This window comes from Centruroides sculpturatus, unplaced genomic scaffold (assembly GCF_000671375.1).
Source record: "Centruroides sculpturatus isolate CEXI.00-Female unplaced genomic scaffold, Cexi_2.0 scaffold1141, whole genome shotgun sequence".
NCBI lineage: Eukaryota > Metazoa > Arthropoda > Arachnida > Scorpiones > Buthidae > Centruroides > Centruroides sculpturatus.
In genome coordinates, this window is record NW_019385382.1 from 188,401 (window position 1) to 199,909 (window position 11,509).

An 11,509-nucleotide genomic window follows, 5' to 3' on the forward strand; every position below is an offset into this window, starting at 1 on the left:
TATATGTTACTGTGAATGACCGAAATCTGGCGAATGTCAACATTCTCCGGTGAATGTCAACATTCACACAGTCGTTTCGTGTATGTCCGAAATATTTGCTAAATATCGTTATTTCTCACTTACACCGGCAAATGTCGACATTCAGAATGCGCTGATGGTGAATGTTGAATAAAAATATTTTTATTACGTTAAGACAAAAATGCAACTTTTTAATATGTCAAAATAGGAGAAAGCTTAAGTAATAGTACATGTAAATAAACTGTTGAACCTAAAACGAACAGTACATTCTTAATCAGAAAAGAAAAATAATACACAATAGTGAACTTACACATAAATTATGTGATTGACATTATACAATCTTATTTATTGCAACAACTTAAACTGTTATGGCACTTTGAATTGCACAAGAGTTCCTTGTTTTACAACTGCATTTATTCATGGAACACATCCTTTTGCAATGACAGCATGTATAGCCTTGCCCTCCACTTTTCAAATTAGCTGACGCTGCTTCTCTTAGTGATATTTCTTGAGAAGAAATCTCATCTATGGAAAGTAACTTTTCTTTACAAATTACAAACTGATTACGTTATTACGAAGTGATCTGTTAATGGTGTCTTTTATTTAGATATCACCGATGCCTTACCGACGACCGCTCTCATCCTCCGCCACTCAACCTGACAAACTGATCCCCACCTCACAGGATCAAAAAACCTTGTCCTACCTCCGGCTACCTACAAAAGATTTGGCAACACACTGTTGCCTCTCTGTCGACATCAGCTTCTCGGGTGTCGTTTCGACCTCCACCAAAGCTTATCTGTGCTTGTTGACATACAGCGGCAATTGTTCAAATGTATAATAGTATAACCAAATATTCGGACTTTCACTGACGTATTTTGTATGTGTCGACGTTCACTGGAGAATATCGACATTCTCTAATTTTGGTCTTTCACAGTAACATATATACAGAATATATATATATATAATATATGAAACTTTATATACTAAATAAATTTAAATTGCATTTACATTTGTTGGTGAGACTATCATGACACTCTCCTAGGGACATTCCAGGTGATGTCTAGACCTTCGTTTATACAAGAAGATTCTTGTACTTTGTACCTTATCTCCTTTTATTTTTGGTATGTGTATTCTATACAGCTTAGATTAAACTCTGTGTTCAAACCAAATAGTTCCCTTTTTACTTTACTCTGCTGCCACATCCTGCATTTATTACAACAGGTTAAGGGCCCATAAGAAGCCTTCTGAAGAGGAATAAAAGAAAATTCCCAAGGAAGAAGCGTGATTAACAAAACTGTAGCACATAGTGATTTTTTTTAACTATTCCTCACACTCCACAAATCCAATCGCTACAAAACTTGGAAAACCAACAGAGAGCAAAGGTATGAATTCTTTTTTATAAAATTTCACGGCAATAGTTACAACCAAGTCAACTTCCAGTCAAGCTAGCGAACAAAAACGTGGCAATGGATTTAAACGGAACTCATTTTTTAGTGGGCAATTACTAGTACACAGATACTGTAACCCACTGAATTTGAAACGATAAGACAATTGTCCAATCACTAACAATATTTAAAAATGACGACCACAATCAGAATCGAACCTTTAAAGAAGAATAACTATGAGACATGGAAAATCCAAGCAAAAAGCTATCTTAGTTAAAAATGGAACATGGAAATATGTGAATTGAACCTACCCACGACTCATCAATGATGAGGAAAAAGCAGCCACACGGGATGAAGACAATTCCAAGGCCCAAGCTGACTTAATTCTCACAATCAGTTCTAGTGAACTAAAACAAGTCAAGGGATGTAAGATTGCTTTGGAAATTTGGAACAAATTGGAACATATTTACCAATCTAAAGGTCCTGCATGCAAAACCACACTCCTCAAACAGCTCATACTGCATAAGATGGATTAATCTGATGATGCCAGAGACCACCTCAACAAATTCTTTGATGCTGTCAACAAGCTTCAAGATCTACATCAGGAGTGTCCAACCTTTTTGTTTTTCTGGGCCACATTGGAAGAATTCATGGAGTTTTGAGCCACAAGTATATTATATATACTTGTGGCCCAAGTATATTTAAGAACTAACATGTCTAGATTATAGTAATAAGCATTAAAACTTTATTACGAATAAGGATATTTTAAAAAATTGACACCCCTGATCTACATGTTAATATCAATGACAACCTTCTCGCTATAATGTTATTATATAGCCTTCCTTATATAGCCTAACTTTCATTGTGCAATTGAATCACATGACAATCTGCCAAATCCAGATGCCCTTAAGGTGAAGATCCTCAAAGAGTATGAATCACGAAAATGCAAAAAGATCAATACAGTACCCAATGCAATGTATACCAAAAAGAAGAAAAACTTCAAAAACAAAGATGGTTGTAGGAATCTAAAGGGTAAAACTCCACTCAAATTCGAGAAAACAAATCCAAATGGATCGAAATGCAAATACTGTGGTTGTCGAAATCACAAGTCTTCTGACTGCCGCTACAAACTCAAAAGCAGTGAGTGTGCCAGTGAAGCCATTGAAGAGTGCTTCCATGGCAAGATAACTGATTCAAGCTTTCAAGTTGAAAACACAAACAAATTTGTTCCTCAAGCAAAAAATGTGAAAGTTAGCTCACAAAACCAATCAGGATCTACCAAAAGAGATAAATGGTGTTCTTGACAGTGGTGCATCTTCCCACGTGTGTGCTAATTGAGATGATTTCACAGAAATCAAGCCTGACAGACAAACCTTGAACCTAGCCAGCAAAGAAAACACTGCAACGATCAAAGGAATTGGGTCAATGCAAATAGCACTTGACAATGAATCAGCAGGATGAGTATTTAACTTATCTAACACTCTCCAGGTTCCAGACCTTCGAACAAATCTCATGTCTGTAAGTAAGATTTGTGATAAAGGCTATGAAGTTTCATTCCGCAAACAAGTTGCATTTATTGTAGACCAAAATGACAATGTTGTTGCTACTGCTGATTGAGTGAACAAATTCTACCACATTCATAAATGGAATCCAGTTGCTGCCATCGCTCAATCTAAGTCCATACTAATGGATTGGCATGAACACCTAGGTTATCTTAATCAAATGAGCATAAAGACGATCTTGTTAAGTCTTGGAATTCAAATTCCATCTAGTGATCCCCATGTGAGACATACTCTCTAAACGAAAGAAATCTACATCGTCCTGCCCAATTTGGTTTTGTCAAAAGAAAATCAACTTATCATGCTATTCATGAGGTTGTAAACTTTATTAAAAAAGCTTGGAGGAAAATGGAACACTGTCTTTTGATCTCATTTCACTTTAGAAATGCATTTAACACACTTTGGTGGCCAACAGTTATGAAACAACTTAAACTATATAGATGCCCAAAAAATTTATCCAAATTCTCAATGACTATCTGAAAGATAGAACTGCTGGCACAACAGCTGATGAAGAATATATTATAAGATCAATTTCAAGAGGATGCCCACAGGGTTCCCACTCAGGACCTGGTTTGTGTAATACAGGTAGCCCTCGGTTTACACCAGTTCAATTTACGCCGATTCACAATAACGCCACTGCACAATTCGCGATTTTGCTGTGTAATTCCCTGATTTTCCCTATGCCAGACTGATTTTCGTTTCAGTGTTGACGTATTTGCCAAGCCGCGACATTGTACATTCGTTAAAACAAAGAGTTTTATTGAATATATTCATTTTTTCTGTTTAATATTATTGGGTATGTATACATTTGCATTAAATTAACATTAAAATACTAAATGTTTAGGTACCCACGAGTCAAGTTATCAAACTTAATAGTCCAATAAATGGCGTCCGAATCCATAGCGCCATTGAATTTATCCTGTATCAGTTCGTTCAGGAAAACACCTTACGAAGCAGTAGCACTTCCGCCGATCACAAACTATCATTAGTGAGACAAATCTACTTCTCGTTGGCCGGACGATATCTATCTCTCTTTAATTTTCTCACTCAAACTGACCTTACATATGCACTACGGCGACCGGTGGTCGACCAATCAGTGTCTTCACTCATCTGTAGCTCTACGTCGGGTTAACGTATCCTTTCAACTAAGGAAAGTTTGACAGATGAAGTTTGTGAGTTAGACAATGTTTGGAGCGAAGTGCAAATGTAAAAAGGAGCATCATATTCGACCATATTCCAAAATTCTTAATGAAAGAAATCAAAAATGTAAACAATTAAAGATGGATACTTTTTCCGAAAAATGTAAGAAATTCGAAACTAAAATTTTTAAATAAAAGCATTTTACTTTATTTTATGATAAAATACATTTTAAAAATTAAAAATTTATATGTATTTTGTATTATATTGTATTAATAAACAAAATTATTAGCTTATTTTTCACTTATGTAGAAGCTAACCCTATACCTCACTGTAAATACGGGTTCGTTTTACGCCAATTCGATTTGTGCCGGCTTTTGTAGGAATGCAACTGCGGCATAAACCGAGGGCTACCTGTATTGTCTATGACAGTCTTCTTCACATCAACAATACAAGAAAAAATTGTGATTTGAAAATACAAGGTTTCGCAGACGACACCCTTGTCATGCTTTCTCACAAAAATAATGAAGTTCTCCAAATAGAGGCAAACTTACTGTTGGGAAAAATCAACAACTGGTGTGAATTAAATAAACTAAACATTAATTATGGAAAATGCCAAAATATGGTTATGTCAAAAGGACACCAGTTAAAAAAGGCATTCAAGATAGTTATTAACAACAACAGAATTAAAAATACAAATAATTTCAAATACTTGGAAATTATATTTGATCAAGGGTTCATGTGGACCACACACTTAAATCAAACTTCTGACAGGGCAATTAAACTCTCCAATGCCCTTCTTCATTTATCTAACAAAGGATGGGGATTGAATAACAGGAATATCAAGATTATTTACAGAGCCTGTATAAAAACAACGATCCTTTATGGAGCACCTTTCTGGACAACCTGCACAGATACAATTAGGACTAAAAAAAACTGAATAAAATTCAACGCATTACTCTCCTTCAGCTTTGCAAAGCATATAGAACAGCTTGTACTGTGGCTCTACAGGTAATTGCAGGTGCTCTTCACCTACATATTAGGGCCAAAGAAGTGATGTGGAATTGATACATAGAAAAAAATGGAATCACATATCAGAATGATGATGAAATTGTTAACTATATTCACATTGGTCTTCTTTCTAGCGTGAGCATATCCATTCTTAACAGGCTAGTCAGAGAATGCCCAATGCCTGATGAAATCTTTAACATTCATCCAGCAAAATACTCATCTATCGCTATTAAATCTCTGGAAGATAAGTCTCAACTACTTACATGATTTTCACAAATGGCTCAAAACAAAATGATAAGATAGAGCAGCATATGTTATAAAGAAAAATAAATCAACAACTCCAATCTATACTTCTGGATAAGACTAGAAAGCTTCTGTACAGTCCCTCAAGCAGAACTGTATGCCATTTTTAAAGCTGTTAATCATCTTAGCAACATGGGGATTGAGAACCAAATAGTAAGGATTTGCAATGATAGCCAAACTGCCATCCAAAAGCTCAAAAATCCAACATGTTACTTTTTTCATATTTTACTTTTTTCCTATATTTCAGGAAATCCAAAACAACAATAATTCAATCGTGTTAACCTGGGTTAAAGGGCATGCAGGCTTAGCTGGAAATTAGGCAGCTGATAAACAAGCAAAGTTAAGTGCAAATTTCTCCTCCTCTCAGAGTTCAGCAACATTCCCTACACCAGTATCAAGAACGCTGTTCATGCTACTGCTATCAGCATTTGGCAGAGGGAATGGGAGAACGGTAACACTGAAAGGATAACATTTTCCTTTATCCCCAACATAGAGACAAGACTTAAACTGAAGCATCTTCCCATCACACATATAAATACACAAATTTTTACCGGACATGGCAACCTTGAGGCCTATTTTCACCTGTTTGTCACAGAGACACTCCCTTATGAGGCTGTAACAACACCTCAATACAAGACGTTCATCATTATATACTTGATTGTGATAACTTCACATATGAATGAGAAACACTTCTAAGGACTGTACTCTCCCAATAACTCAGCTAGCCATGCAAAATGGACAACTTTGTCATGGATCAAAAACTTTTTAAAAGTCTTATGGACTTCCTTGCTTCAACTGGAGCGTTGTAATCTGACTATCAATCATCACAACAGTGAGTGCATTTGTGTAGTGTAAACTTTACTTCAACAATTGATCACAAATGTATATAATGTAAATACTACCTATGTCAAAAATGGTGCAAAATCCATTTCCCTCAGCAGATAACCAATGAACTACCAATATACTTGAAATCATACACACTTATATCTGCGGTCCAACTTTAATTCAATCTATGTCAGGTGCTAGATATTTTGCTGTCTTTATAGAAGACCAATCTTGATGGTGTGAAGTATGTTTTCTCCGCAACATAAGCAACATACTGAATGTCTTTAAACAAGTGAAGAACCTTCTAGAGACACAGTTCAGCACAAAAGTCAAATGTCTTCAATCTGACAACGTAACTGAATATTGTAACAAAGAATTCGATGAATATTTGAAAGAATGTGGGATAAAATGATGCTTAACCGTTCCCCATACCCCACAACAAAACGGAGTGGCTGAAAGAATCAAACACTGGTTGAGATGGCACGATGCATGCTAATTCAGTCAGGACTCAAGGCCTTCTATTGGGCCAAAGCCATCCACACTGCAAACTTTATCCTGAACCACTGTCCTTCTAGAGCCTTAGACAATGATACACCCTACAAAATTGTAAATGGCAGGAATTGCAAAATTTCTCACTTTCAAACGTTTGGTAGTCCTACTTTTGTACTCAACAAGGGCCCAACTATCAGTAAATTTGATCCTCACACTGAAGAAGGCATATTCATTGGATATTCTGAACAATCCAAAGCCTATCAAATTTGGATGCAAACTCAGAAAAAGATAGTTGCAACTTGAGATGTTAAATTCCTTGAATTGAAAACCTCGAATGAAACTTTTGAGGAATTTATCTCCGGAGAATTTTCATCACAAGAAAGGGAGGTTTAGTTAACTAAGTGATTTTCATCATCCTTTCAATTTGGTATGTGTACTTTATACAGCTTAGATTAAACTCTGTATTCAAACATAGCAGTTCCCTTTTTACTTTACTCTGTTGCCACACCCTGCATTTATTACAACAACATTGATATACTGTAAATAATTTTTTTTAAATACAAATATTTTTGGGGGGCAAAAAAATGTTTCATATTGAATACTAAATAAATTCATATGGTAAAATAAACATTAAATAACATTTAATGTGATGTTACTTACATTGTATATGTTTTTATTTATCTATGAAAACTTTTTTACAATTTTAAATTATAAATTAATAAAATTAAAGAAAACTCATCACTGAACATTTCATTAAAGCAAAATGCATTATAAAAATAGTGTGTCTTTGAAATTTGGAATCGAAGACTAAAATTGCTGGATGGAGTTAATTTTACCATACCAACAATTAAAAAAATTCCACATGAAAAGTTTCATTACAAAACCACGATACAATGACTAAAGGAAAGTTGAAAGAAACATTCACATTTGCTTTACAAGCTTAGGTTAACTATACGTACTACTTTTAGGCATTATATAGCTACAAAATTCATTCAATAAATATTAGTACAGAGAGTCTGGAAAGTCACATAACTGCATTATTGCTTTTGTAAAGATGATACAAAAACATATTATGTAAGAACATTATATTTTACTTGTCCAAAACATTAGTATTAGCACTTATGCAATCATGGCAGTGTCTACTATGCTGCCAAGTCCATTAGTTGTTTTACAGAGATTCTCTCTTCTCACACAAGACTATTATTATACTTACTTTTCAACTCTTCTGTTAATTCTCAACTTTCAACAATGACGACAACTACCCAGAATAATTTTCGTATTTCTGTTGTCTGGCTGTGCTGTTTCCTGACTTTCTCATAACAAAGCTGAAGTTACTTGGGCAAACTGTTCCCAAACAGATAGATAGACTGGTCATAAATTCAAAACATTCTTGGTACTTCTTCCACAGCCACATTGGGTTTTGTTAAGGAGAAAGTCAGTCAACAACACTACCAGATAATGAATTTCCACTCATATAACAAATATGCTTATAAATAGGGCAAAATTGGCACTAGATTCCATGAAATATCTAAAAAAAATCTTCAATATTTTTAAAAACTAATATTGAAAGCATTTTTTTGTTTTGTCAATGAATAGTTAATGTATCAGAACATGTACTGTACATTTAATTTAAATTGGCACATCACTACAGTGTTCTTATAAACAAAAATAAGCTGACACATGTAAGAGCATGCTCATATATGTAAGTATGTTCTGATAAGTGAAACAGGACATGTTTTTAACAGTGCAAAAACAAGCAATTTTCACGTATAGAGCATGCCCTCATTTGTGCAGAAATACAGTGATTTATAAAATTTAACAAATTAAAATATAAAAAGATAAAACTTATATCTGAATACTCACTTCACGAGTTACAAAGCACTCAATGGGGTAAGTCAGCATAATTGTTATGGTAAATAAAATACGTGCTGCATTGGCATAATCATCAGTCATACAATAATTTTCCAATAAATCTCCTAAAAATATTCAATGTAGGAAAATGAGAATTTTATTTTTTATTTAAATTATTTAATTGTTTTAACATGAAACTAATATATAAGCTCATACAAAATAATAAATATATTTATCATTTGATAAATGACAAATATGTTTGTTGTTATTGATATAATCTACAATGAATATTTGTTTATATGGATTTATAGTGAAATTGCTCTTAATATATTAAATACTAGCAGATCCCACCACGCGTTGTTGTGGCTCAAAATGTATCTATTATAAATGTGTAACACTTCCCCCGTGGAGGGGGGAATTTTTTGAAAAATCCCTTAGTGTACATTTTCTTGATGTACCCTATTAAAACGCAATCAAAAACGCAAAAAACCATATCTGAATAGTATAATGGAACCCAAGTTCTTCATTGTAAGCCTTAATCCTGTCCCTCTCCCCCGCAGGGAAAATATTGAAAAATCCCTTTGTAGTGTACATTCTGTTGACGTACCCTATTAAAACGCAATCAAAAATGCAAAAAACCGCATCTAAAATAGTATAAATAGAAGCAGAGTTCTTTACGGTATGCCTTAATCCTAACCATCTCCCTTCAGTGGGGGGAATTTCGACACGTATATTATATAAAAACACGTGCGTATTCGAATGCAGCGTTGTGTCAAAATTTCAAAGGAATCGGTAGGAACAAACGAACATTACATTTTTATTTATATAGATAGATAGAAGATGATCTGCTTTAGTTCATTTTCACAGAAAAGCATAATGCCTCACAGAAAAGCAAACTTAGGGCGTCGTACTCGTAGCGCCATCTGTTGGACATAAAAGCCTTAACCTAGATTATATATTTTAATTTATATGAATGTTTAACGGAATAATATACAGCCTATGTCCATCCTGAGGTTCCATTCTAAATATTGGTGAAAGAATTTTTGAAATCGGATGAGTAGTTTCGAAGATTACCTGCTGCAAACAAACTTACAAACATTACCTCTTTATAATATTAGTATAGATACAGTACAGTGGTACCTCGGTATACGTCTGCTTTAGAATACATCCAATTCGGAAAACGTCCTGTTTGGATGAAACAAATTTTGCTTGGTATACGACTTTTGTTTGCTATATGACTTAATTCAATTATACGCACCATCTATGAACAAGTAGCACTATCGGTGTACTAGACCAGACTAGACATTTGTGGTGCAAAGGTTTATGACTTTGTTAAATTTCTTCTGATTTTAATTTGTATGTAAAATTTTATTATTTTTATTAATCATGAATTACAAAAAGGCAACTGAAAAGCAACAGAAAACTAAAAAAATGACTAGAATCACAATGGAACTGATAAAAGAGATTGTTGAGAAATATGAAGGTGGCATGTGTGTTCAAGATTTAACTGTTGTATACCGTATTCCAAGAATGATGATATCGACAATCGTGAAAAATAAAGACGTTATTAAATCTGATAATGTTGCGAAAGGCATCTGCAGCAATTCCTAATCAATTTCTAAACAGAGATCAAAGACATTAGATTATGTTGAGAAATCGCTTTTGCTTTGGATAACTGAAAAAAAATGTGCTGGAGACAGCGTATCAGAAGCAATTATTTGCAAGAAAGCTAAAAAGATACATGCCGATCTCATGGAAAATCAAGCAGGAACTAGCCAGGAAAGCGAGATGTTTAAAGCCAGCCATTTTTTTTTTTTACATGAGAATGGATTAATCATTTTTACATTACTTCTTATGGGAAAGGTTGGTTTGGTATACATCCAATTTGGTACAAGTCCAAACATCAGGAATGGATTAAGGTCATATATTGAGGTTCCACTGTATAATCCACTCATAATAAGAACTCTGAGACTTGCCTATACTGTAAAATAACTAAATGACAACATTAAACAGCATAATTAAACGACAGTAAGTTAAGATTTTCACTAAAACTTGTGAAAACTCTGGTTTTATTGACATTAAAACAATGTGTTAAAATAATTAAAAAAACATATAATTAATAAATTTTCAATGTGGTGAATTTCAATGTTATAATTTATTATTATTATTAAATGTTAATAATAATTTGAATTTGAAAACCATTAATAACTTACATGTTTTGGGATGTGCTAATTCTGATTAATAACAAAATTTATGATTATAATAATTGAAATTTACTGCATTATTAAAATATAGAATAATATATAATTTGTGCTATTTATAACATTTTTTGTTATCTTTGTTGTAATAAAAAGTATTAAATGTATAATAATAATGTGGAAATAATGGATGTTTTAATGAATAAAATTTAAAAAATTGATGTATTTTTCAAAACTTTTCCATTGTGATTTTTTAATAAGATTTTCCACATATAAACAACAAAATATATTAAAATTAAATAAATAATAGAAGGTAAAAAAAATTAATTATTATTTACATAAAAGTAAATTTTATTCCTGAAATCATTTTGGATCCATAGACAAATCCTTAAAATTAACAGGTACTTAATTATAAATGTTTTTCAAATTAAAAAAAAAATCAGTACAGTGGAACCCCGGTTAACGAATGTCCTGGTTAACGACCAAATCGGTTAACAAACTTTTATTTTGCAAAAATTTTGTCTCGGATAACGAACAAAATTCGGATAACAAACGTAACGGTATTTTGTGTCAAATTTTAGTTGGTGTTAGGCATGCGCGAGTTAAGCATTGCTTTTGCAAGTGTTTGTGATATACTTCTTTTTTCAGTTTTGTGATTTATATATTTAATCAATATGGCATCCAAGAAAGAAAAAAGTCATAGTGGCAATAGAAAACGACAACGCAATAT

General features: G+C 33.3%; 1 protein-coding gene across 1 annotated transcript in view; it reads right to left on the reverse strand.

Moving 5' to 3' along the window:
* The window catches only part of LOC111638371 (putative sodium-coupled neutral amino acid transporter 11), a 90,008-nt gene that overhangs the window by 8,738 nt on the left and 69,761 nt on the right, over positions 1-11,509 (reverse strand). Inside the window, exon 11 of the mRNA XM_023384072.1 lies at positions 8,594-8,706. Coding sequence (XP_023239840.1) covers positions 8,594-8,706 — 113 coding nt within the window. The remainder of the gene's footprint in view (positions 1-8,593; positions 8,707-11,509) is intronic.